The sequence below is a fragment of the Momordica charantia genome, assembly GCF_013281855.1.
Source record: "Momordica charantia cultivar OHB3-1 chromosome 10 unlocalized genomic scaffold, Mcharantia_2.0 BLBB01000010.1, whole genome shotgun sequence".
Lineage (NCBI taxonomy): Eukaryota > Viridiplantae > Streptophyta > Magnoliopsida > Cucurbitales > Cucurbitaceae > Momordica > Momordica charantia.
Genome location: NW_028275158.1, coordinates 22111485 through 22139305, shown reverse-complemented (window position 1 = coordinate 22139305; position 27821 = coordinate 22111485). Strand labels below are relative to the sequence as shown.

Here is a 27821-nt window from a genome sequence, read left to right as displayed (position 1 = left end):
TTTGGATTTCGTCACGGCGCCAACGCACCCGTTATCATCACCCCACCATCTCCGTCACAGCCCAATCACCTCCCTCCACGTGTCGCCCATCCCCCCAACACCCCCTCCCCCTCCCTTTTTCCACCTACGTGGGATCCCTCGCCCTCTAGCCTTCAGAATCTTTGCTCGCATTCCCAATCGTCCGATCTCTCTCTCTATCTCTCATCGCCCGAGATGTCGCCGCTTCTCCGATCCCGGTGCTCCGCTGCCTCGCCGGACCGCCCTACTGTTCTTCTCTGAAGTCAATTTTCTTTTGCTTTTCTTTGAATTTCTCTCTCCGAAAGTGAGAACGATTCGTTGTCTTTTCTGCTAGACTCGATTTTAAAAGTGAATTTTCAAGGAATTTGGAATCAAGGCTGAGAATTTTGAAGTTCTTGTCCTTGCCATGCCGGACGTCTGAATCTGCCTTTTCGATTTTCTGCCTCTGCAATTCTCGGGGTTGCGATGACCGATCAAGTAACTTGAGGCATCACTCATGTTGTGGAAGCAAGGATTGTTGTCTGAGCTTCCGAGTCTGCGAGACTGTGCATACTATATTTGAGTATTTCGGATATTGTTTTTCTCGACGTGTGGGAGGAATTGATCTGGCGCAAATCAGGTGTGTTAAAGCTATGTCGTCGAAGGTTGTGTATGAAGGTTGGATGGTGCGGTATGGCCGACGGAAGATCGGCAGGTCCTTCATTCACATGCGTTATTTCGTGCTCGAATCTCGGTTGCTCGCGTATTACAAGAAGAAGCCCCAGGATAATCAAGTAGGTGTTCTGCGATTTAGTTCAGGATTTTCAACTTTTTGGTGTTGTTTTGTAATCCAAGTGAAGTTGTAACGTCCTTATATAAGATATAACAATGCACAAATGCGGTATTTTACATTACTTGCGTTTATATTATCATCTGCATTCGTATGTTTTTCGACGCAGGTTCCAATTAAGACCATGCTAATTGATGGAAACTGTAGAGTGGAAGATCGTGGCTTGAAGACGCATCATGGACATGTTAGTTGTTATTTCTACTTCTATTTTTCTTTCCTTAGCAATGTGTTGTGTTGTGATTGCGAGGATGAACGCTATTATTTGCTGAAGCTGAACCAAACAGCCTATTTAAGACTTCTAATGTAGCCAACTTACCTCCATGTTATATTTCCGTTATTTACTGTTGCAATAAGTAAGCCTGTACTGCAACGGCAGAATTTGCTGCAACCGAGAACTAAATATCTATTATTCTTGTGGAGAGGGTGTCACGATTGTTTGGAGTTTGGGCTTCATCTTAACGAGTGAACTATTGCATAGTTGATTTAGTTCAACTCAGAATCCTGATGTTCAAAAAGTCCACGGTGCCACCTATTTGTTTTTTCTAGAAAAACGTCCAGATGATTCATTAAGCCTTTTCCACTAGTTGAGATCCCTGTTGATTGTTACATAAATTGTATAATGCATTTTCTATCTAATTAGTAAAGGCAGAATGAGAGAGAGGTTTATAGTATTTTCCATATTAATGGTGAATAAAGGTAGATTATAGCCATCTTTTCTTATTGCGTATGCTTTTGCAGTTCCGTTTGATATTTTGGGCTTGTAGCGTCATAAAATTCTGTGATGTAATAATTTTCCCTGTGAAGTAAATATCTAATCACTATAGTTCATGAAAATGTCTCACCTTTGTTCTTGTTTCTAAACATTTGTTTTCCTCTTTCCTTCATCTACTCAACATTCCGTGGACAACTAGATGACCTTGCACATAAATACACCTTCCAATTTTCAATTACTAACGTACTTAAGTGTTAGGCTGAGTTAGTGATGAGTGACAAGTTAGTAGTATATGTATTAAATATCAGATCATTAACTGTTTAGATTGTGAGCTCATAGTTCTCATTTTACCTTCTCTTAAATTTCTGTTTTGTCTAGTGTGAATAACGATGCTATTACTTCTTAATTGTGTATTACTTTAATGATCTATTACAAAGCCCATTTTTTATGTTGTAGATGGTTTACGTCTTGTCTGTTTACAACAAGAAGGAGAAGTACCATCGAATTACGGTTTGTTCCTACATCATATCACTTGATCCATTGAATATTGTTCAATGGGTAATCAACATACAAATAAATTAAGCTACTATTTTCTCCCCTACTTTATTTTTATATGGTCATCAGTTTTTATTTAATTATTAATCATTGTTTATGGGAAGGGGTTTAATTTTATTGATATCCGTGTTGCACAATAATTTTTGGGTTTCTCATCTTCTAAGTTCTTCATAATTGATTCTTTACATGATGATGAGGAAATTTTGTTGGACTGGACATACTCCGGGATGCCCTTATTCTTCATCATGGAGGGGAGAGGAGTGCTTGTTGCCCTGATCGATAGTCAAAACCCAGATGGGTGCACTGATTTTAGTTGGTATTTGCTTTGCAGATGGCAGCATTCAATATCCAAGAAGCATTACTGTGGAAGGAAAAAATTGAGCTTGTCATTGATATGGTAGTTTCCGATTTGCCTTTACTTATTTTCCAATATTCTTTAACTCCCATTGGAGTGTTTTTTTGTAAGCTCGTAGTCATAGCGCCCCTTTGGCTTTTAGCCTTGTCATACATGAATGAAAAGTTTAGTGTTTTCTATCTATAATATATACCATTATATTGTATAATGATGTAGAGCATATCAGTAATGGAAAGTTATTCTTCTCTTGTCAGTTAGCATTGGCAATTATCCATCAACTAACTATGAAATTATTAAAATATTATCCTACATCTCTATGATGTCTTGCATATTACCATAATGCCATATCAGTTGGGAGTATGCTGAGAACCAAACGACAATTACTTTAGTTTTAGTAAATTGGTTCTTGGTCTTTTTTGGGAATTGGTTTTTCTCTTATCAATGATTTGCCCCTTGATTCAACATTCATGGTTGCTTCTTTGATTCCTACATCTTATGAATTGACAAATTTGATCTCATTTACATGTGGATATATCAGCACCAAGGCTCACAAGTTCCAAATGGGAACAAATTTGTATCTTTTGAATATAAATCTGGGATGGATAATGGGAGGACTGCTTCCTCCTCAGATCATGAAAGTCAGTGAGTACATTTTCTTGTACTTTTTCCCTTGATTTATTTCTAAATATCAATACAACATTTTACAGGGAGATGCTGTAATTAGGGAACTTATGCTTGGTAATTTGAACATTAATTTCCCCCTGTATCTGTATTTAGGAATCTCTTAATCTTATTCTTGAAAAATATAAATGTGGGAACTAGTAGCGTGTAAACTAGTTTTGAACTTATTTTACCTGGGTAATATAATTCCGGTAATGGAGGTTCAAACCCCATACCCCCAATTTGTTGTACTAAAAAAAAAAGTTATTTTAACTAAGTGATGTCCTTTGCACTCTCTCACAAAAAGTCTCTAGAATATCTTGAGCATTATTATGCTTATGTTAGGTTGAAAAAAGAGATAGTAACTAAAACAAAATGAAAAGTTTTTTGGCCTTGTAATGGGAATGCTTTAGAAACTAAGCTTGACCGATAATTACTTGACTCTAGTTTGTCTCTTCCCAGGAACTGAAAGATAAAGAATAGTCTGGATAAAATAATTGATTGAATCACCGAGTAATTGTTAATCATTGTCCCATTGATATCTCTTCATTTATTCCATTGTGAATTGGTAAAGGCATCACTTAAGCTCTGTTACTTTTGTTCAGTCTACCAGTATTCTCACATTTTTTTTTGGATAAAGACACATATATTCAAAAGAACACCAAAAAAAGGATGGGCATCCTAAGGGCAAAGGGTTTAGAAAACAATAGCAGCTTTCTAACCATTCACAATGTAGTTGAAACTATAGTTACAAAAGAATTTTCTTGTGGTTTAATCCACCTAGAAGCTGCGTACTGTACACTAATACAAAAAGAATCCACTCCAGACTTTTTCCTTCAAAAGGCCTACTATTTCTTCGCCCTCCAAAGAAGCCATAATAAGGCTGAATAGTTCCAAACTATTTCCACTTTTCCTTTCAGAAGCGATCCACTGAAGTAATCCACCAACCACTGATCGATCTTTATAGTAAAGCAAAAAGAGATACCCAAGCTAGAAGCAAAGAGAGACCAGCCCTTTGAATTATTTATTGAATCAAATCCGGCCACCTTAGCCAGTCTCTAGGTCTTGTTTGGATACGAGAAAAGCCATTCAAAATTATAATTCATGATATTACATCTGTTGTTGAGAATGCAATACTTGGGAATTAGGATTCCCCTGGCATTTAGATCTTAGGGTCATAGCTGAACATTTAGTCATGCTTTCGTTATTTTTTAATTGACTTGATAATTTGAAGCTGTATCTGTAGAATGTCTTTGCTACTACGTAAGTTAAATATGTACCATGGTTGGAAACCTATACTCTGCTTTTATTTTTCTACTACATTTTTTATGGGGTTTTAACATCCTTAAAAGATTTCTTATAAAAAAAACATCCTTAAAAGATTGGTTGAATATTCCTTACATAGAAATCTTTTATTTTTCCTACTGGAACATATTAACAGTTATATTTCTATTTTCTGCTCAATGCACGTTTTTGCGAGACGTAACTTCTTTATTTCTGTAATTTTACCAGGATTAGTGCACAGGAGGATGAGGATGATGCTGATCCAAATTTACTGCGAAGGACAACCATAGGAAATGGTCTGTCAATTGTACTTTTCCTTCTCATTTTTCTTTTCCCTTTCCTTTCTATGCTCCTGATTTTCTTTTATAATAATTTGATAACTCATCTTTTTAAATTCGTTATATGTAATTTGTGGCAGGACTTCCAGAGTCAGTACTTGACTGGACCAGGGAAATAGGGTCAGATTTTTCAAATCAAAATGCCAATAGTCAAGCTTTTTCTCGGAAGCATTGGCGTCTAGTTCAGTGCCAAAATGGTCAGCTATTTATTTTATTTTGTGTTATAGCCTGTATAACAAAGGATGGAATGATAGAAGGGTGCTTGGAGAATTACATTTGTAATTTCGTGTTTTTGGTACTTAAATTAATTTGACAAATCGGGTTTTTCAATCTGGCCATTGGCAGGGCTTCGTATATTTGAAGAGCTTGTGGAGGTTGACTACCTTGTATGTTTTCCAATTTATTTACACCCACGAGTAGGTTTTGTCATTGATTAGTTCATATTATAAACGATCGTGTATGAATTTTCTTTGTAGCCAAGGAGCTATAGTAGGGCAATGAAAGCTGTTGGTGTAGTGGAGGCTACTTGTGAGGAAATCTTTGAACTTGTTATGAGCATGGATGGAACACGGTTTGAGTAGGTGTTTCCCTTTTCAATTTAAGATACTTGTAGACTTAGCGTAAAAGTTTATTGATATTCTTTTTTATGAAATCAAAATTAGTACTTTTAATTGATTATGAATAAAAAGCTATGCAAAGGAAATGGAATTCAGATTCAGATGCTATATAATAGCTAATTTTATTATCTTTCTTGTGCATGTGCAAATGAGTTCTAGTACTTGTATAAATTTAAGCTTATTCTTTAAGTCGTCTTGCTTAGCTTACTATAATATGTGTTCTGTTGACAACGTGTGGGTTACAGAAATAAGTCAAGGAGCATGTATTTGGAAATTGGCTTTCAAATCTGCTTGAAAGGACTTAATTCTTTAAGAACGTCTTAGTGGTAAAAAATTAGATCTGGAAGAGAAGCTAATAAAAGGGCCAATAGTGTTTGTATCTTTCGTATAAGGGGAGTAGGGAACAATCCACCTGCAAGATCAAAATCATCTCTTATTAAAGAGGAGGATGACACTTGAGTTTTAGAAAATATAAGTTTGGTGAAAGCTTATATAGTAGGGTAAGATGATGAAATATCTCTCATCTCACACAATTCATCTTCAATTTGTTCTTGTTCCCAATTTTTATAGTTACTTAATATGTCATCAAAACTTGAGCTTTAAGACAAAATTTCTAGAATTTCTATGGGCATTCTATATGTAACAAAGCCCAATAGCCCATGCAAGCAATATTTGATAATGACATTGATAATGACATTTTTATAGGATATGATGGGAGTTACAGGATTGAAATAGTAATTGTATTGAAGAGCAAGAAAACATTGTAAGATATCTGGGTCATTTGTAACTTGTACACCTTTCCCTTGAACAAATTCAAGCCGAAACAACTAAACAAGTGCTTTCTTCACCTGTTCTTACTCACTCTTGCCATCTATTCCTTTAACAAGGATTTTGAGCCAATGCCTGATACGCCCTAAGTATCCTAAAAAATTTCTAATATCTATCCTATTATTAGCATTCCTAACAAATTCCATTATTGTAGACGTGGCAGAAACTTTTAGGATAACTTCTCTTGATTGATTGTATGCTCACAATCTTGGGCAAGAAAAATACCATATTGCTTGTACTTCATTCTATGCACCAATATGTATGCATACCTTTGAGACATTAATATCAAGGTTCTTTAGTAGTTGTCTTCGCTGAAGAATCATCATAACATTAGTTGTTATATTTCTAAATTGTGATTTCCTGTTGCCTATTTCAAATTTTTGTGCTTCTCAAAGATTTTCTTTTTCGTATTTGATAGGTGGGACTGCAGTTTCCAGTATGGTAGCTTAGTTGAAGAGGTGGATGGACATACAGCAATACTCTACCACAGGCTCCAGCTTGACTGGTTTCCAATGTAATATGCCTCTACAAAAAGGATCTCTTTTTTGCATATCAGAAAAAAGCTAGTATCTATTTCTCAATTTTGCATACTAACATTCACATTCAAAAGTATAATCATATGTTAATTAATCAAAGTGGATTTTTGATAATACACACGTTTAAATCCTTAACAATAACCACTATATCATGTGATTTCTATATATTGGTTGCTGCTATTTCACCTATTATCATTATTAACCCCTAGGTGGCTTCCGTTATTTCATTATTTTCTTGAATGCTTCTCACTCAAATATGATGTCACTATGCAACATCGTAAAGACTTCTTGCTGAAGCTTATCTAATGTGTTAGTGTTACATCTGGAGAAATTAAATGCCTTATGGTGAAAAGAGAGAACTTTCAGAAATAGATTTTCTATCTGGGAATATTTGGTTCTTCTGGTTCATTTTCAAGCATGACATCATTTTGCACATAATGTTCATAGAGCCTTTTTTTTTTTTTTTTTTTTTTAAATAACAAACAACAATTTCATTGATGAAATGAAATTACAAAAAAGGGGAAGGAAACTCCCAAGGGAGTCATAAAAGAACGTCTCCGATTGGATGAAAGAGAAGAAAAGCAATAGTGATGAAAAAGAGGAGAGCATTTATACCATGATACGACAAATAAGACTATATCATCAAAAATTTGATCAAAAGAATGCTTCTTATTTTTGAAGATTTTGTGATTCCTTTCTTTCTAAGTGACCCAAAAGGAAGCTCCAATAAAATTCATTCAAAGGAGCTTCCTTTCCTTCTTGAAAGGGTGGCCCATAAAAACAATATGGAGAAGAACTTTGGGGTAGTCTGGGAGAACCGAAGACCTGCTAAGAATAGATAGGATGGGACCCCGAGACAACAAATTCACAGGTAGCTTCTTTTGCAAATGGTGCACAATGGGGGAAGATACACATGTATGACATTCTATGTTGAAGCTTGTCAGATGTGTTTATGGCTTATGCGGCTTACCTCCCAAAGGAAGAATTTCACCTTTTCTGGATAGTGATTCCTTCCATTTCGCATAAAAAATGAAGAGGGGTTGTGTCAAGATCCTCTGTTGTGAGGGCTCCTAAAAGAGAATTGGTTAAGAATGTACCACTTGGGTCTAGCTTCCATAAAGGTTTATCATGTGCCTGTGTGAGACAATGTGATGAAAGCTGCTTCACACGGGAGATCCACTCGTCAATTCTGCATCATTTAAATTCCGCCTTAGCCTTAGGTTCCTTTTTCTGGTTATTTGGTCTACATTACATTACATTCCCTTCGTTGTTTTATGGGAGTAACTATTTTTATTATATTATGTTGTGAATAGTGCGAGGTTTTCTCTCTTGGTGTTCGTTTTCCTATTGTAACTTTCCTATGCTGTGACAGGTTTGTATGGCCACGGGACCTCTGCTATGTACGTTATTGGCGTCGGAATGATGATGGAAATTATGGTTAGTGTTTTGATTATCAACTCTTGTTTGTTGTTTTGACTAATAATAAATTACCTTTCTTCTCCTGTTGGTGGCATGCAGTGGTATTATTTCGCTCAAGGGTGCATGAGAACTGTGGTCCACAACCAGGGTATGTGCGGGCCCATATTGAGAGTGAGTTATCAAATATTTTCATTTTCAGGGACTGAAATTTTGAAGGATTAAGCTATTTGACAATGAGCTTACGCATGCCATCTCAAGTGCCCCTTTTTTGTGATATTACAAGGTGGTGGATTCAACATTTCACCTCTGAAACCTAGAAACGGGAAGCCAAGAACTCAAGTGCAGCATCTTATGCAGATTGATCTGAAAGGATGGGGTGTGGGCTATTTGTCATCATTTCAGCAGCATTGTCTCTTGCAGATGTTAAATAGTGTTGCTGGTAGGTTGTTCTTCTAGTCCTTGCTCGGACAGAAATTTGTAAGATTGCATTTTTACAACTTTGATGTTTAGTTTGTCCAGCTTTCATGTGCTGAATTATTCCTCTCTTAATTTTTAAGATTTTATAAACAAAGAGAAAGGGACGTAATGGGAGAAATGGAGGATAACGAAATGTGATTGTGTGCTCAGATTATTATGTTACTTAGGGCTTGTTTGGTAACATTCCCGTTTCTTGTTTTTCGTTTCCAATTTTCTTAAGAAATCTAAGTATTTTTCAACTAACTTTGTTTCTTGTTTCTTCTTTTCTGGGAACATTCTCACAATTGTATAGAAATTTTGGAAACAACTAAAACTACTTTCTCCTTTCTTGTTCCAATTTCCAATTTGTTCCAAAATACAAATAAAAAGATTGTTTTATCATACTTGAATTATTAGAGTTTTTTTTTATAAGAAATTGCACTTTCATTGAGATAAATGAATTCTTAGAGATTGGAAACATACAATACATTTTTCTTCATTAAAAATAAAGAAACAAGAACGTTACTAAACAAACTATTATTTTTTACTTTGTGGATGGGGTGGATGATGATTGAGAACTTGAAATCGGAGGAATTTGATTATGATATTTTCTTCCATTAAGGTTCACAAATAATAGGATGGAAGCTGTTCTGGGGTGTGCTTTTCTGGCTATTATCTGGTGCATTTGGGAAGAGAGGAACACTAGAAACTTTAAACATAAGACCGAAGTATTTACAGCTTGCAGAAAGTTCATCTTTATCTTTGTTGTGGTGTCTTTGTGTAGTTAATTCAGTGATAATTTGTTGTTTTGTATTTTATATGATTGCCTTCTTGCTGTATGTGATGGTTGGCAGGGGTTCTATTAGGACTTTACTCTTGTAATAAGTGATATAAATATATGTTCCCAATCTTGTATTAGAACGTTGGGATGTTTTGTGGTGATAATTGCCAATTCCAAATTTCATCTTGTTCCTAAAGCTTTGTATTTTCAAAGAAAATTTAGGTGGAACTGGGTTAATGAATAAGATGGTAAAACGTTCATAATACGTATTTGTTCACTTTAGGGTGTGATTCTTCCTTTTTATTGATTTTATATCAAATGCATCATCTTCTTTTTATCTGTATGATAGGGCTGCGCGAATGGTTTGCACAAACAGATGAAAGGAATGCTCCTCCGAGAATACCGGTTATGGTCAATATGGCTTCAGCTTCTGTTTCAACACAGAAGAGCCTGAAGGTCCGGGGGTCCAGTGTTCATCGTGCTACCTCTTCTATTGACCAAATTAATACTGCAAATAGAAATTCTGTTATGTTGGATGAATACTCTGACGAAGATGAAGAATATCAAATACCGGAGTGTGAAGAAGAGGTACAAGTTACAGTTATATATTGTGGGGGATTTTTTGGCATATTTTTTACCCTTATAACAACTTTTTAAAATTTTAGGTGTACCCAACTGAACAGGAGAATGATAACAAAAGAGCAGGTAAATGGTTTTTGTTCTCATTTATTCTTATGTTGTGGGATTAATACTTGCTTACTAGTGCTGATTTAATTGTATATGTTTGATGAATATAAGCCTTGGAAGAAGAATCAGCAGATCCAATAGATTTATCCTGGTTCTCGGGAAATATAAGGCATGATGATCGTGATGGTGCTCGAGACTGCTGGAGAATTTCTGATGGGAACAACTTCAGAGTTCGTAGCAAGACCTTTTGTTTTGATAAGACTAAGGTTCTTTAATCCCACCTTGTTTTTTTATTTTTATTTTATATTTTATGTTGCCCTACTTGGATATTCTTCTGAATCTGCATCCATTTTCAAAAGGCCAAGTCTGTTCGTCAAACACTTATGTCCATTTTTAATGTTGTTTGAAGATTCCAGCTGGGAAGCATGTAATGGATCTGGTTGCTGTCGATTGGCTGAAGGACACGAAAAGAATGGACCACGTTGCCAGGCGTCAAGGCTGTGCTGCTCAAGTAAACTCTCAGCAGCTCCATACTTCACCTTTTCTTTTCCCTGGTTTTTTTTCTTCCTTGAATTTCTCTCCAAATTTAATCATGATGACCCAAAAGCTTAAAAGTTGATAGGTTACTGTAAAGGCCCAACAGGTAGTTATCAATACTAATTAGGAAGGTTCGAACATCTGATAGTGATACCATTTTAATGTTGAGGGAGTAAAAATAAATTTATATATTTAAATATGTGCAAGTCAGGTCTTTTTTATAGGAGCGGGACCTGTTACTACATAAGGAAAAGAATAATGACAATAATTCCCAAATATTTACAACTAATATTTACACATAAATATTTATAAAGAGTAGAAATTCCTACATTTTGTTTTTTCCAAGCTATAGATTTGTTAATCTCAATGGTTACATGAACCCAAACTACATAAATCTACCTCTTAGACCATACAGTTATTTTTACAACCCCATGAATTGTACAAAAGCTATGTGAACTTAAGGCTTCGGAGACCTATTCAATTGCACCATCGAAACACATATTACTCAAGGCAAGGAAACAAGATTCATCGTCTTCACTAAAATGACTTGAAAGCTCTATATTACTTCAATTTTTGTTTATGTTTGTTGCGCTGAACTGAACTTTTCCATACATATTTATTTTTTTAGGTCGCTTCAGAAAAAGGTCTTTTCTCCGTCGTCATGAATGTGCAAGTAAGTTCTATTTCATTTGAATTCAGAGAAAAAACTGAATGTACTGTACTCCGAATTCTTGATGGTCAGATAAATGCTACTATTCATTCAGGTTCCTGGATCGACACACTACAGCATGGTATTTTACTTTGTGACGAAGGAGCTAATTCCCGGATCTCTTTTGCAACGTTTTGTTGATGGTGACGATGAATTCCGCAACAGCAGGTTAAAACTCATTCCATCAGTTCCCAAGGTATGTGTTTCCCAATAGATCTTCGGTAGAGAAAGTTTAGGTCAAATTTTCATGGAAGTCGGTAGATGTTTTTTTTCCTTTCATAGATACTCCATAATCCACTTGTGTTGTGTGTAGGATTAAGGATATTTGATTGATTGATTTGAAATGAATAGGATAACTTTTTAGGGTGTCTCTAGTAATCTATTCAATCTTTTGGTTTTCTTTTTCTAAGCTTTGCTGTGACACACTTAAAAATTAGAGAAATCTCACTCTGTAATATGAATTTTAAAATACGTCACTAACTTTTCATTTTCTTCAAATATAGAATAAGTGTGATACATTACCATTTTAGTTCGAGTTTGATTTGGACAAAACAATTTTTGTAAAATTTCAAACTTTCTGCTGCATTTGAAAAATACGCGTTTGTTTATTTATTTTATGCTATTTATGTAGATGCCCCTAAGAAATATCGTAAGGGATCTTCTTTTCCAATTAATTTTCAATTGGAAAAGTTTTTCTTTTCTTTTTTTCTTTTTTGCTTTAGCTTCAAAAGGGGAGGATAGGCTTATCTTCCCCTCCAATTTGTACTTTTATGAAAATTGTTTCTTAACCGAAAAGGATAACTCGGGATGGTTTCGTATCCCTAATTTTCCATTAAAAATATTAATGGATTAAGTACCTAGTTCAAAATCATCAATAATTTGTTAGCTGGTGGTCATTTTTTAGTTTAACTGGTGTTTTATTTTTCCCTCCAACATTCTAATTTGAATTGTTCTCAAATATTATTGATTCCATTTTTATTATGTTTATCATTACAATGAAATAATGAATGGCAGGGTTCATGGATTGTTCGGCAAAGTGTTGGAAGCACTCCTTGCTTGTTGGGAAAAGCAGTTGATTGCAACTACGTTCGAGGCCCCAAGTATTTAGAAGTACAAATCAATCCCCAATGACTCTTAAACTTCCTCAAGGAATAAGAGTAATTCAATTCATTATATACTCGTATTCACGATGTTTATAAGTAATCTTTGTTCATGTAGGTCGATGTTGATATTGGCTCTTCGACCGTTGCTAACGGAGTTTTGGGACTTGTCATTGGTGTAATTACAACATTGGTGGTTGACATGGCTTTCCTTATACAGGTATGTTTTCAAACTTCAAAAAGATTCTTGTTGTTGATGAAAGCTTGAAAGTCGTTACCTTTGTCGAGTTTTAACTATGCTTGATTATAGTTCGATGGTTTTTTTTTATTATTTTATTATTTAATTTTTCTGGTTTACACAAGCGTTATAGGCTAAATATATAATTTTGAGCCAGCTTAATGACATTTTTTTATTTTTGTTTTTGGTTTTTGTCAATTGTTTCATGTTTTTCAAACAGAAGCCAAACATGTTTAATTACAAATATTTTTTAAACTTATTTAATAGTGTGCATTTTATAGCCTCTAAAATAATGATCAAATTATCATCTTATTTTTAATCATAATTTTAGAAGTATGATTTTTAAAATTTACCATTTATTTATATTTATAAAATACTAGAGAGAGAAGGCAAAAAAAAATAATAATAATAATAACGAGATAAAGAATGAGTTGGTGAGAAAAACAAGTTAGGTACACGGAAAGAAAATTATAGAAAGAAAAAAGTTGGATATATGTAGTAGAAGGAAGTCTTAGAGGGAGGGAAAGAAAGATTATAAAGAGAAAATTTGGAGAAAATTTTTAGAAAGAGGAAAATAGTTAAAGACGTGAGGGAGGAAAAGTTACAAAAAAAGAAAAAAAAAATTAGAGAGAAGCTTCGGTAGATACACATATATTTTTAGAAGTTAGTTATCATTTCAAAGATATTTTTCAAAATTCAAAAGCTAAAAAAAATGAATGGAATATAAAATTACAATGTTTTTGAAACACTAAGAATGAAACAATACCTTAATCATTTATCGATTTCATTTCTAACATTTTATTGACTTAATTATATCTAAAGTGTTTAATTGTTTCTAATGATCCCTTATGAAATCTCTATCGGTCTTATTCTTAGTGTGACAGGTGAATTCGGTTTTGAATATTAGAAAAATAGTAGCATTTGGTAATATTTTTGTGTGTGTTTGTAATTAGGCAAATACTACAGAAGAATTACCAGAGCGATTACTTGGCGCAGTGCGAGTTTCTCACATACAACTCTCCTCTGCCATAGCCGCTAACTTGGACTCAGAACCGTCATGAAATTTCTGCTTCTTCTTCTTCTTCTACACTCTCATTTGTCCATCTCTCAATTTTTACTTCTCTCAATACCAATTGCATTCTTCTCTGCCCCACAATTCTCCACATATAAATGTTCCTAATCCTTCTTCTTCTTCTTTTTTAAATAAAAAAGTGGCAAAATAGAAATCGGAAGTCGTCTATCTTCTAGGTCTTTCTAGGTCTTTTAGATAAGGGTTTTAGAGACATTGAACGACACGAAAGAGAAACCTCGAATGAAGAATGTTAGATGAGATAGAATGTGCAACAAAATCATGTTAGTTACCTCCCATGAGTGAATAGAGCATTATTATTTCTTTAACTTCAAATGTTGAAGATGGGTTTGTTTGCGTGCCCAATTCTGCCCCGCCTGAGACACGCCTAACACCAAAGAAGGGGTAACTTGGCGATCGGTCAGCGTTCGTGTTGGGCGAGGAAAGAAGAGTAGCAATGGTGGAAACCTTTTTGGTGTGTCAAAGAAGGTATTATTTTTCTCAGTACCCTCAAACCTTTGGTATTGCCTGTAAACACTATCATATAACTTATTTCCTTATCTTTTTCACTGTATTTCTTAGAGAAAGTTTGGATTAACAGCAATATGCAGTAAACATACATATCAGTAACTCGCAACATATTTTTCAGTTTGTAATTATGTTCTATAGCACGTAAATTTTAACTCAAATTTCATTATAATGTTTAAATTTTGAAGGAATTTTGGATGAATAAGAGTTTGGTCCCCAATGAAAAAGGGATTTAAATTTTAAACTGTGTCTAATATTAGAGATTCCTTAAATTTAATGTGCGTCAATTATTTTTAATAGGAATATACAGAGACGTTGATGTAGCATTTACCAGGCAATAAGGGATTCTCTTCACATCAAAATGAATGATAATATCTACTAATAAGACCTGCAAAAGCCGAAGCAGTTTACTCAATACTTATGCAACTAAATAAATTGGACTCTTACACATCATATAATACTGCCATTTTTTTTTGGTTTTTTTGTTTTAAATCATGGGGTAAAATATATTTTTGTTTGAAGTTAGGACTTGGTTTCTATTTGGTCTGAGTTTAAAAACTTGAATTTATTATTTAACTGGTTTTTAAGATTTGTGTTTTGATTTCTACTTTGTCTTTTTAAGTTGAGTTGGATTGATTATTAGTTGAGCTAGTTGAATAATGATGTGATAATTAACATATGTTGACTAGACAATAGACATTTCTCAAATGACTCAATACGAATGTCGAGAATCTGGTAAGTTGTCTAGAAATTTGTTAATTCATATTGTAAATTAGAACCAAGACAATTTGAATGATAAACTAGAGATGAACGAATAGAAAGGGTGGCGTTGTTGGAAGAGTGGAAGAAAGGAAGGAGAAGAGAAGGGACGGAGGAAGAGGAGAGAAAAATATCACTTAAGAAAAATAGAATAAAAAATTATAAGATTTGTCTCTAAAAAGACACATCACCAAAATTTAGTCAATATATGTTAGCTACCACAACTCAAAGACAACTCAACTCAATGACAAATTAGAATCTAAATTGGACTAATTAAAAACTAAATTCAAACCTTAAAGATCAAACATGTCACTTTGAAACTTCAAAACTGAATTAAAACAAAATTTAAATTTTAGAGACTAAAAATGAATATTTTTTTAAATTTATGGATCAAATAGAAATTGAGTCCAAACATAGGAACGAAAATTGTATTTTACCCAAAATCATATGCTTGTTTACCAGCAATTTTATTTGTATTCTAATTTACAATCAAACCGTTTTTAAAAACCTAGCCAAATTTTGAAAACCGAAAAAATAGTTACTAATTTGCTTTTGGCTTTTGAGACAGGACAAAGATTTCAGAAGTATTTTTTCTTTAGAAAAATGTATAAATAGTTTTTGTTAGAATACTTTTTAAAATATAGAAAAAGAAAATTGTGAACTGAGTTATGGGATAAGTTAGATTACATACCTTCAAGTTGCAGGGAGAATGTTCAAGGCAACTTCCTTGAGAGAAGGCATGTCTTGTTGCTGATGCAGACACACAAATTTATTCCTCACTTTTCTGAGGACTTTCCAAGGACCTGGGTAGCACCTGAATGAAATAATGTAACAAGGAAATTGAATATCGAAAGTTATTATACCGAGCGTGCATTGAAAGGATAATATTTTAGATACTTAATAGTTTTTAGGTATTTTCCTATTTACCACCATAAAAAAAATTTTGACAACTATTTACTTTTAAAAAAGAATCTATTTTCTCTCTCTTCCTTTCTCCCATCTGATAACCATTTCATTTTTACTTTTCTGTCTTTAAATTATGTTTGTTTTCATACAATTTCATTGTTGAGTTTTCCACTATCTCTTAGAAACATATAGCCGAATTTCAGAAACAAAAATACTTTTTTTTCTTTTCAAAATTTAGCCTAAATTTAAAAAAATGTTTTGCAAAAACTAAAACACAAGTGAAGGTAATATTTCTAAATTTAATTTTAAAAAGCAAAAAATTAAAGACAAAATAGTTATCCTACGGAACTTTAGCTATCAATTTTTCTATGGTAAATGGTAAGAAATACCTCTTAACCAATAAACACCTAAATATTATTCAGGTTAGAATGAGTTTTAAAAGCCACCAACAAACAAACTGGGAAACCTGAAAAGAACTCCTCCTTTTTGTCCCTTGAAGTTGTGAATATAATATACAGTCTCCATCATGGGGAAGAGAGTCTTCGCAAGTGCGGCCAGCTTTGGGTAGAAAAATGGCGGATAATCTTTCACCTATTAAGGCTGGTTTACAGTCATATAATATAACAGATACTCAAAAAATATCAACAGTTAGAAACAAAAACTATGTATGTGATACCAAAATTCATCTCATTTTGTAAATGACTAAAAGTGTCATCTCTACCCTAGTTTTACTGTATCAAATTCTGCTCTTTATTTGCTTACGTATGTTAACCACCGTTAAAAAATTTACGGCTAAGAAATGGATGCATAAACCAAGAAAAAGAATAAGTTTTTTTCAAAAGATAAATAGTTGTCAAGTTTAGTTGATGAACTCGTAATGCACCTATTTGTGTCAAGGGTCCTGGATGCGTAACAGTTCAAGACATAATCTTACCACCTTCTGTGGAAATAGTTGATAATACACAGCATATCCATTTGATTTTTTTTTTTTAGAAAAACTTTAGAAGAAAAAAAAAAGAGGAAAATTAGGTTTGAATGTTAGGTTTGAATGTTCAACGGAATCCACTAATAACTATCTAAATATGAGATAATGTACTAAAAAAAGAGAGGATCAATTTAATCATCACATGCAACATGAAATGGATACTTAAAAAGATAAAAGGATACACCCGGATCTAATGCGGTCGAGCTCTCCATTAAATATTATGAGTTTCCGTGTGGTGTTCACGACAGCTTCCTTGTAAAGCTCTTCGACCACAAGCATTTCTGTAATGGGGAATAAGAAAAGTTGATAATTCAGCCGACCAAAAGCAAATTAAGGCCACCAAATAAGAGGGAAACCAAAAACAAAGACTAACCATTGACATTGAAGTATGGATAGGCAACCAGAAAAAGCTCATCTTCTGGTTTCACACGGTCCGCCATTTTCACTTTCTCAACAAAACCAAAATCCTCAAAAAATGATGGCTTCGTGAGATAGTCCAATTTGAACGAAGCTCCCTCAAACGCTGTATTTCTTGCAAATTTAACTTCGTTGGCCTCTGGAAAGAACTAGAAATATAATATTTCTCTTTACTAAAGCTAATAGCTTTCATGGTCAGAAAAGAGAAAAAGAACATTAGACAGCAAGCATATTGTAAACTAAAACATGATTGTTGGCACAAAAAGGATGCCAACCATGTAACATTTCCTCGTTAAAATGTAATCTAAGAGCACATATATGGACAAAAGATACGAGATACAACACACGTATTAAAATATACATTTTTTAAATGCATATCATTTTAATACCAGAAGAAAATTCAAAAGTAATTATATACTTAAAAATGAGTTTTGATATCACCCTAAAATTTTATTATTTTATCATATATTGCTATTTATGTCTATTTATTATGCTTAACAAATATTCAATACGTGTCTAACAAGCGTCGGATCCACATTCACTTGACATAGGTCTAATGGGCTCACAGGTTTACTATACACATGTCCAAATGTCGGAGTGTTGAACACGTGTTAGACACAGACACTTTACCCAGACTGAAGCATCATAATTCTAGAATGTAATAGTAGACAGATATTTCAGAAGATTAACAAAAACGATAAAAGCTGAAGACAACAAGAAGATTTTTCTAAATTACATTTTGAAGCACAAGAGAAGTTTCAAGCATACTGATTTCCGAAGGGGGAAAAAACAAACAAACAAATTTTAGTAGATTATTATGATCTCTATGTGGATGAAATTATATAGAAAAACATCTAAGACGCTGAAAAATGTTTCACCTACTATGCATCTTAGCCCCTCCAGGGATAAATTCTACGGCATCTGAAATTTAACATCTTAATTTGTAAAAATAGAATAGAAGGATAATGCGGTAGAACATTACTACTCTGGTCCGTGTGGCTTTCAGTGGATCTATGGAGCAGTCACAAAATTGGCGAATCAATTGCATACTCTCAGTCATTTCAATTCCTCCTTCGCTATCACCTGATACATAAGGTTTATATGGTCTGTAACAGGCAAAACAAGTTACTAGAGAGGAGGCCTGGAAAAGAACTTTAGAAGTTACACAACTGAAATGGAACAAATCAATAAGAAGAAGAACCTGGTACTGATTCAAGTCCAGCAGTTGGAAATTCGATCTCCTAAAGTAGAACAGCTTTGGATTAGAAATTTCACGTTGATTTTATCAATCTATAAACGCTTCTACCATTCCAGAGAAATCAAAACTAACCATCAATTGTTTGTTGTCTCTTAAAGCCGCTTCAGTTGCTTTTCTAGCCTGCAGTTGTTCGATGGACAAGATCATAAAATGTTAGAAACATATTAAAGCTAAATACAATGTGGAGAAACACAAAGTAAAAGGCTAAGTGAAGCGACAATGAAGAAACGAACTGCCAAAATAACATAAGAAGCATACGCAGCATTGAAGTGGTCAAACAAAAATGATTTCAAAACTGATTGAAACCTTACTTGATCAAGAAGATCAGAATAATCGCGAGGGAACGGCACGTCCGACGCAGTCGAGGCATTGCTACTCTCTCGATAACCCGAATTCGCCGAAACTCTGAGATTTCTTCTACACGCCATAAACTCTAGCATTGAACCAGAAACGAAGCTCCGATGAAATTTCCGGTGCGAAATCCTGAAACACGCAAGCTACAGATGGAAACAGAGCAAGAACAGTTGAGGAAAAAGATTCTGAAGTAAAATCGAACAGAACGCCTCAAAAATCGAGAGAGGAACTTGGAGAAATTACATTTCGAGACGGAAGTGGAAGAATCGCAGCCGTAATGGAGGAGGTAAAGGCAAAATTCGCAGTGGAGAAATGCATTTTCCTCGACTGGAGGCCCCGCCTGCGGAACGAAGCACTGCGAAGTTCGAAGTAAAAGAGAAAACAGGAGAGAGAGGAGAGAGAAAATGTTGATAATTGATATTCGTTCCTCCAAACGAGAGGCCCAAGTGGAATCAAACAACACTTCCGTCCATGAAAATTGACAATTATTTATTAATTTTAATTTATTTTGGTGTCCACTATTCTTTTCAATATTTGCGTTGGTTTTTATATTTTAAATTTTGGTTGATTTTAGTTTTTATATTTTTAAAATATTCATTTTGATCTCTATCGTTTTAAAAGTGATTATTTTAATCTTTTAATTTTATTATTAATCTCATTTTTTATCACAATTTCAACACAACACTAAAATTGATATATTTTTTAAAATGTAAATTAAATAGTTTCTGTTATGTATAAAATTTGTGTTAAAACTTTACAAATAGTGACTAAAATAATAATTTTTTAAGAGTACAAGAACTAAAATGAACATTTTCAAAATATAGGAACTACAGAACCAAAGTTTTAAGATTTTCAAAATACGGGGACTAAAATGACTAAAAGCACATGGACCAAAATAATATTTTGACGTATTTTATTTTATATTTGATGTTTTAAAATGTTATAGTTATTCATCTATTTTATTTTTTGTTATTAAATTTTGTATGTTGAGTTTAATATGATCTTACACGAGGTATTAAATTTCTTTTATATGTTAGACATTTTGATATTCTTCATATGTCAATAAATTGATTGATATTTCATCGAAAAAAAAACGATTGATTCATATGGTTCCATGCCCAAGTTTTTTTTTTTTTTTTCCGACAAAACAAGTATTATTAATATGAGCATAATATTACTATTTATATTATTAATTTATTCAAAAATGTTGAGATATTTATCCATTAATTTAATATTGGTTATAATTTTTTATTTTTAGAAATATTCATTAATATTAACATTTTATCGATGTTTCTACTGACTTTTTATAATTGAGACATTGACGTGAATACTTGTGTTCAAAAAAAAAAAAAGACATGAATAATTGGTACATTTGATACCAAATTAGAAAACCCTTTGGTGGGTTAGATAACTATTATCTCACAACTGCATTCGACTACATTTATTTGCCGCGCATATTAAATCTTAGGTGATTGCTATCATCATTTGAACTCAATCCCTCCAAGGAGATGTTTGGGAGTAGTTTTGACATGACTATAATCATTCTTATTTTAGCCAAAATCACTTTCATTTTAAAATATAATGTTTGGCAAGGATTCATGTAATCAAGTGATTCCTGGTCAATTACTTGAATAGTGATTCTCCAAGTGATTTTTGAACAAAAAAAATTAATAGAAAATTAGTTTTTAAAATAACTATTGTTTTTAATTTTCAAAATTATCTTTATATCCACCTTATTTTTACCTTAAATTTTTGAAAAAAAATTAAAAATATATATATATATATTCTCTAAATGTTTTTTTTTCACTCTTTAACTTTATTTATCTTTTTAACTTTGTTTATTTTCTCTAACATTTTGTAATCTCTCTATAAATTTTTAGTTACCATCTCTTTTTAAGTTTATTTCTCCTTCTCTAACATTTTGCAACTTCTCTATAAATTTTTAGTCCCATTTCTTTTTTAAGTTTATTTCTCTATCCAAAATTTTTCTCACACTTTAAAATTTCTTTCTAAGACTTTTTTTACTCTTGAACAGTTTTCTCTTTAGAAATATTTGTCTAAATTTCTTTTTTAAATTTTAATTACTAATCATTCTAAAATCATTCCCAAACAAGCTCTTTACTATTTACACTTATTGACCACTAGATCTAACCATGATGGTTCCCTAACTTCACATTTGTTGAACTTTGGAAGTATATATATATATATACTTGAAAATGAAAATGGCTCTTCTGCTCAGAAATGAAATGTTCCTGGAAATTCTTGCTCCCATTGGACCATTTGTATCTATATGCATTAGGATCCCGATTCATGGATCTCTCGGTTCGAGAAATCAAAATAAGAGGATCGAACCATTTCTTCTGACCCTTTTTAAAATTTGATAAATGTTGGTTGATCGTATATTTCATTATAGTTCTATGATTCAGAGTATCATTTCCTATTTGATCCCTTTGAATTCCATATTCGAAGTTGCGATCGGATCTATTCATTAAAAAGAATCGATTCAATACATTTCTTATGTACCCATAGGTGTTATATTGGATTTGAATCAGATATATTACGTTCCTTTTGATCAATGTATTTTTAAAAGATGACCATTTTAGTCCATTTATTATCATTTTTATCTCATTTATTTATATCATAATTTTATCATACCATTTTTATCTCATTCGTATTGAAAGGTTTCTATTGTGTATAAAATTTGTAAATTTTTTTGATCGAATCGGTTATTTTATAAAAGTGCGAGGATCAAAATGAACGATGAACATTTTGAAAAGTACAATAACTAAAATGAACAAGTTGAAAATACAAAACTAAAATGAACATTTTGAAAATATAAACCAAACTAAACTAAAACTAATTATACAGATTTCAAAATAGTATTTAAAATAAATTTAAATCAATTCAATGAGACATAAATAATCTCTCTGATAGGTCGAAAGTTCAAATCCTCGTTCCAATGTTATATACTCAAAACATATACAACAAAACTCATTTCATTTAAAATAGAATGTTCCTATCCAACTTAACTATGAGCAAAGCCAACATGAGATTATCTCAACGGTAATGACCATCTATTTCTGATCAAAAAGTCACAAGTTCGGATCCTCCACCCCTACTAGTGGTATTAAAAAAAAAATTTTGCTTTTCTAAAAAGGAAAAAAGGTGGCTACAATTAGCATGTAAAATGCACAAAGAAATGTACATACATACAAGAATTATAATGACATTAAGACCTATAAATTACCAAATTGGAAACAGAGAGTATAGAAGATTGATCTCATAGTAAACAACCTTTGAAGCCTTTTTCTAAGGGCAGTTTCGTCCAAATTCTTTCCTATGAAAACCAACTTGTTTATCCTCTTCTCATCAGGGGCCCATGCTTTGCCTGGGCAGCCATCCAAGATAGAGTGCACCCCCTGAAAGAGGAAATAAGCAATGCAAAAACATTTTATTAATTTCTTGAGAAAACACCAGTATTTCACCTTATTTAAACTTTCAATTTCATCCAATTGAATCCTAAACTAGTTAAGTTTTCTAACTTTTTTAGATGGCTAGTTAGGAACGTTCTTTTACTTGGGTGAGACTACTATTATGGGATTTTTTTTTCAAATTTTCCAGAATCGATGTCGTTGTGGCTTACACTAATGAATCCCTATAATTGGAATTCATTGCCTAGATTGAGCAGAATACGGTGACTTGTGTAAGATTCGAACTTGAGAGCTCAAGGTAGGTGGTTCCTCAAAGCCTCAAGCACTTGTACGTCATCCTTCAGGGGACGACTATTATTATAGGTATTGATTATTGTGGTTCTATTAGATGCTTTTAAAACAGATTTGAACATTTTATTTTTTTAGCTTAGATGCCTTTTTACAAATTTGATTTTATAGTTTAATTTTGGATATCTTCCTGGTTGGGTTTGAGGTATAACTTGATTTTAAGTATTTTGTGGATTAAAATCTTGTTTCTTCACTGTGAGTTTGCGTATGCGGAGTGATCTAGGACCCTAAAGGCATGACTTACAAAGTTGGTGTTCTCATAAAGATTTCAAGGATGGACTTCTTCAATTTGTCATTGGTGCCCCGTTCAAAAGGAAAGCTCCAATCCTCCGGTCTAACCTCTGAAGAATTTGATTCGAAAGAAACCAAAGAGTTTTCGAAGACGAAGAATCATCTCTCAAAGGCTTTTAGGATATTGTCCAATTCTATGTTTCTTCTTAGAATCTCCTTTCTAAAGATTTTGGTGACTACAATTATGTGAGTATCTCCTCTGATTGAGAGCTTTTAGGGCTTTTTAGCCTTTTTATATCATCGGATTTTGATAATGAAATCTTCTCAGCTAGTGGTTTATTCATGAGGAATTTTCTAGTTTAATTTCAAGGAAGTATTACACCCTTCCACCTTTCCTTTGTCTTGGGAAGAAAACGAAAGATTTAAGCCAAGAATATGGCTCTTTCCTTAATTTTAGAGGAATAAAAACTTTTAAAATGATGAAGAAATGAAGTACCTGAAAGACATAACGCTGCTCGTAACCATTCACACTCAAAACTCCTTTCATTCTGTACAAGTCCTCTCCTTTCTCTTCGATCAATCGTTCGAGCCAATCGTCAACCTATGCAACACACTTCATACATTAAATGAGAACTAAAACGATTTTGAAAATGCTAAAATCACTTAGAAGTCCTTTCTTTCATTCTGTAAAATGTTTTCATTACCTCATCAAGGTCAAGTAATCCCTCAGAAACAATACTGACACTAGACACAGCAGAGTCATGTACATGGTCATGATGATGATGCCCCTTATGGTGCTCTGCAGAATTGGCCAAATGATTAAAATATTAGTTGCTTGGAATAAAATTTTTTTGTTCTTGTAATTTTATTTCTTTCTTCATATTAATTTCAGAATTTCACACATTTAAATCAAGTAATACTTTTAAAAAAAGTTAAATGATCATAACTGAACTACTAATTTTGAAAATGTCCAAGAAAACACATGAAAACAACAAAATACTATTTCAATTTTCATTGTTTGTCTTTCTTCCTGAAAAATGTTTTTAAAAAATATTCTGCTAAATAAGTTTTATACATTAGAAAACAGTTTTCAACCTAACTTCCAAATAGGCCTTTCATTCCCATAGGAAAACAATTTTATGACAAATTAATGTTTCAGAAAACACACAAGAAAATAAAAGGTTAAAAAAGAGGGCAAATGTAGATGTACCATGTTTATTTTCATGTTTGTGGTCTCCAGAACAAGTGTTGGCTTCAACTTGAGAGTCTATTCTGCACATACACAATGTTCATAATATTTATAAATTGAACGTATTATACAACAAAATATTTCACGAGCAATCAGGACAAATATGTAAAACGACAAGAAGAAGAATCAGGTGCAACCAGATTATGACCTGTCAAGATCATATCCACCCACTCCTAATACAAAGTCAACGTCAACCGATCCAAACTTAGCCAAGTTAACTTGGGCCATCGCATTTATTCGCTGAAAAATAGATGCCACATGTCCAAATTATAAATAAAGAATAAGTTAAGAGTATAGAGGAGCAGAAAACGCATTGTACATGGTCTTACTCTTTTTTTCTTTTTTCTTTTTTTTGTTACTGGGAGTCAGAGCTTTGCTCCCCCTATACCCAAGGGCACCCGTGCCCACCCAAAGCCCAGATCCGGGAGACATCAAGAGTTTTTGATATTAAGCTCACTGGAAGGTTCGAATTTGAGACCTTTAAGCCAGTATGACCAAGAGACCCAAGCCCTTGCCAACCGAGTTGCCCCTTGGGAGTTGTACATGGTCTTACTCTTAGATGCAACAATGTACCAACATGAACCTAACCTAAAGACATCACAGGAAACTTTCTCGGGGCTGTGCTCATTGATTCCTAACCAACACATCGAAATTAAATAATGCATAATTGATCTCCTAACTAATTAGCTAGTTGTATTGTATCTCCAACTTGATCCTAATTAACCTTTACCTATTTACCAATCATCTCAAATTAAGATACCAATCACAATGATACCTTAATCTTCCGCATCAGTTCCTCCAACTCATCTTGACTTACAAGATCAATCTGTCAATATGATGTGGAAAGAATAACTTAGAATTTTCGGTTCTTTCAGTATAGAAATAACTTGGAGTTGAAAGAGAAGTTTAAACCTAAGAACACAAAGTCCAGAACGTTAATTTACCTTGTTCATTATAATTCGATCAGCATAAGCAACTTGTTCTACAGCCTCATTCACCACAAATCTTGGTTTCACTTCATTCAAGTGTTGCATGGCATGCTTGGAGTCTACTAAAGTAACAACTCCATCTAGTTTTACATAACGTGAAACCAGCTCATCTGTACAAAATGTTTCTATAACTGGAGCTGGCTTAGCAAGGCCTGCATCAAAAATTACAACTATCACATCCTACAACTTATTGTCAATCGCCATCTATGATCAATCAAAAGAGATAACTGAACTTCCATTAAAGGAAAGGACTAGAAATACTGTGGAAGTCTTTTTGCTATGACAAATTCCTGTTCTAACAGGGAATGAAAAGGTTATTAAAGAAACAGCCAATATTTCAACATTCATTTTTTTTCTGTTCGTTCTAAAGAAACAGCCAATATCATTAACGCTTGATTAACCTGTCTCGGCATTTGTGAGTTTAATTCTAGCTCTCTTTGAACTTCTACTTCATCAAGCTTCTCATAAACTCTACCAAGTGAATAGCACTCGGAAGCAACCACTTAGAACTAAATATATTTTCGTTGAAGAACCAACAAGAGGGTCGTGGCTACAATATGAATGAATGGAAAAAAAGGTCCATTACTAGGTAAATATGCAATAAACAAGAGTACGAACATATCTTTCTCAAAAAATTTCACTCAAGCCAACAAAAGAATATACCCGTCGTTTCAATGATAATATGATCAAACTTGTCTCGTTTTTTCTTCACCAGCTCCAAGAGCATTTTAACCAGATCACCCCGCACAGTGCAGCAAAGGCATCCATTATTTACCATAACAATGTCTTCGGCTACAGAGGAGTGACTTGCAACTAAAGATCCATCGATATCCACCTCGCCAAACTGCAAACAGTGATCGCAGTATAAGAAAAGATATGCATAATATTTTTTCAAAAAAAATTCCTTAACCATAGAATGAAATAATACAGTACATGCCTCATTTTCAATAACAGCAATTCGCTTGCCATGCTGAGATGTCAGAATATGATTGAGGAGAGTCGTCTGGACAAAAATAGCAAATCAAATCAATCAGAAAAACGAAGAAAGTAGGCCAATCACAAGCATATACTTCACTTCTTCCTCCATTTTTACCCCATAAAATACCCATCGAAACTGTTCTTTCTTTTTCTCGGAAGAACAGAGAAAATTAAACATATTAGTGGAAAAGTATCCGTATCATATTCAAAGAGAAAATAAATCACGCAGCACAAATTTCGAAACACCTTAATCTGAGACCTGCATGCCAATCAATAAGCAGAATAATCAACTACAACACCAAAAATTACTGAAGCTGAGAAGAAACAGAGGAATATAACCTTTCCAGAACCGAGAAAGCCGGTGATCACAGTGGCTGGGACGCGAGTGTCAGTACCGAGAGCAGGAGCACCAGAATCATGAGGAACAGAGACGAAACCTCTGGAGTGGGAAGGACAAGAATTTCCAGGATTACAGGAACCGGAATCTCGGAAAAGAGAGAAGATAGGTTTGTTAGAAGCGGAGAAGAAGAAGAATGGAGGGGAGGTCGGAAGAGGAATCTGGGCGGCGAGGTTCTCCGAACAAGAAATGCAGCAGCCATAGCCATTAGAAGGAGCTCTTCGAGTACTTGAAAAAGGAAGTTATGGAAATGGAATGGATGCTCTCATAAACCCTACTCTAAACCTCGAGTTCGTTAGTTGTTCAAAGAATAAATCATTATTATTTGAAAATAACTTATGAAAATTATTTATTTTCGCTATGGTGTTAGAGCTCTGCTCAATATGAGAATTAATTTTGATATAGTTTGCTCGCTTTGGTTAAAAGAATTTTGAATCTTAAATTTTAAGCTTTCATTTCTTCCTCTCGAGAAAAAGTTAAAAGTTATTTCTCACTGTTACGTAATATTTATTGTGAATATTGAATTTTCTTTTAATTAATGTTAAATATTTAATAAATTGTTTTTCTTTTAAAGGATGCAACAGGAAGTAATCAACTAGCTTATCACTAGTCTATAAATAAATACTAAGTCTTCAGATTTATTTAAAATTTATTTTAGAAAATAAGTTATGAAATCATCCTATTCACCATGTAGGAGAGTCTATGATGGGCCAAATTTTTTCTCTGGTTGCTCGCAATGAGAAGCAATTTGTACGTGTGAAAGTTAAAAAAATATATTATTTTATCCTTACATCTCAATCATCATTCCAATATATTATTTTATCCTTATATCTCAATGATCCCCATCCTAAATATTTTTTATTTTTAACAATTAATGGAACCATTTGTTTTCAGTCATTTATATATAACATCTATAAAATAAAAACAATTGGTGAAAGAAAAAGTATATATGATATACAAAAAAAAAATAATATTAATAAAGAAACAAATCATAAGATGGATTCTTAAAAAAAAAAAAAACAGGAATCTTAATCCTCATCCCATAAGAACCTAAGAATTTTTCGATGGTAGAAAGAATAATTTACACTCTACGTTATTTGTCGAACAAATATGAATTTTTAATATTCATCCCAAAAAAATTTAAGATTTACTCCAAAACATTTGAAGTTACCTGAAATTCTACATTTTGTCGTACAAACATATAAATTTTGATGCTCATCCCACAAGAGTCTAAGATTTACTCCAAAACTTGCATAATACATG

General features: G+C 33.2%; 3 protein-coding genes across 5 annotated transcripts; 1 reads left to right on the top strand and 2 right to left on the bottom strand.

Moving 5' to 3' along the window:
* Nucleotides 1-139: 139 nt before the first annotated feature.
* Nucleotides 140-14384, top strand: EDR2 (ENHANCED DISEASE RESISTANCE 2). Its single transcript, XM_022289768.2, has 22 exons — nt 140-791; nt 957-1031; nt 2016-2069; nt 2446-2511; nt 3008-3111; nt 4642-4709; nt 4832-4948; nt 5097-5137; nt 5228-5328; nt 6615-6710; nt 8105-8169; nt 8251-8322; nt 8435-8590; nt 9738-9976; nt 10054-10093; nt 10187-10341; nt 10485-10586; nt 11241-11285; nt 11377-11517; nt 12336-12431; nt 12540-12641; nt 13613-14384. The coding sequence occupies exons 1-22, from the start codon at nt 651-653 to the stop codon at nt 13718-13720; spliced, it is 2184 nt and encodes a 727-aa protein (XP_022145460.1). The 5' UTR covers nt 140-650; the 3' UTR covers nt 13721-14384.
* LOC111014905 (LOW PSII ACCUMULATION protein (DUF1995)) lies at nt 13962-19371 on the bottom strand. Of its 3 annotated transcripts, none has more exons than XR_015787252.1 (11): nt 19179-19371; nt 18893-19078; nt 18654-18701; nt 18525-18564; nt 18306-18406; nt 17280-17472; nt 17089-17187; nt 16388-16505; nt 15707-15829; nt 14588-14644; nt 13962-14265 (listed from the first exon to the last, which is right to left on the bottom strand). XR_015787252.1 is itself a non-coding variant. In XM_022289769.2 (10 exons), exons 1-9 carry the CDS (start codon nt 19251-19253, stop codon nt 15709-15711), a joined length of 981 nt encoding a protein of 326 aa, XP_022145461.1. In that variant the 5' UTR covers nt 19254-19371; the 3' UTR covers nt 14488-14644; nt 15707-15708. The 3 variants fall into 3 exon arrangements, 1 of the variants encoding a protein (XP_022145461.1); XR_002601954.2 differs by having other exon boundaries at nt 13962-14256; XM_022289769.2 differs by lacking the exon at nt 13962-14265 and having other exon boundaries at nt 14488-14644.
* A 2544-nt stretch (nt 19372-21915) lies between these two features.
* Nucleotides 21916-26923, bottom strand: LOC111014757 (uncharacterized). The gene is given in 12 exon segments (XM_022289568.2): nt 21916-22242; nt 22244-22354; nt 23442-23546; nt 23650-23744; nt 24156-24217; nt 24343-24434; nt 24970-25020; nt 25139-25335; nt 25847-26027; nt 26121-26186; nt 26501-26658; nt 26661-26923. Coding segments are annotated over 12 exon segments (1251 nt in total). The 5' UTR covers nt 26767-26923; the 3' UTR covers nt 21916-22215.
* Nucleotides 26924-27821: the final 898 nt, after the last annotated feature.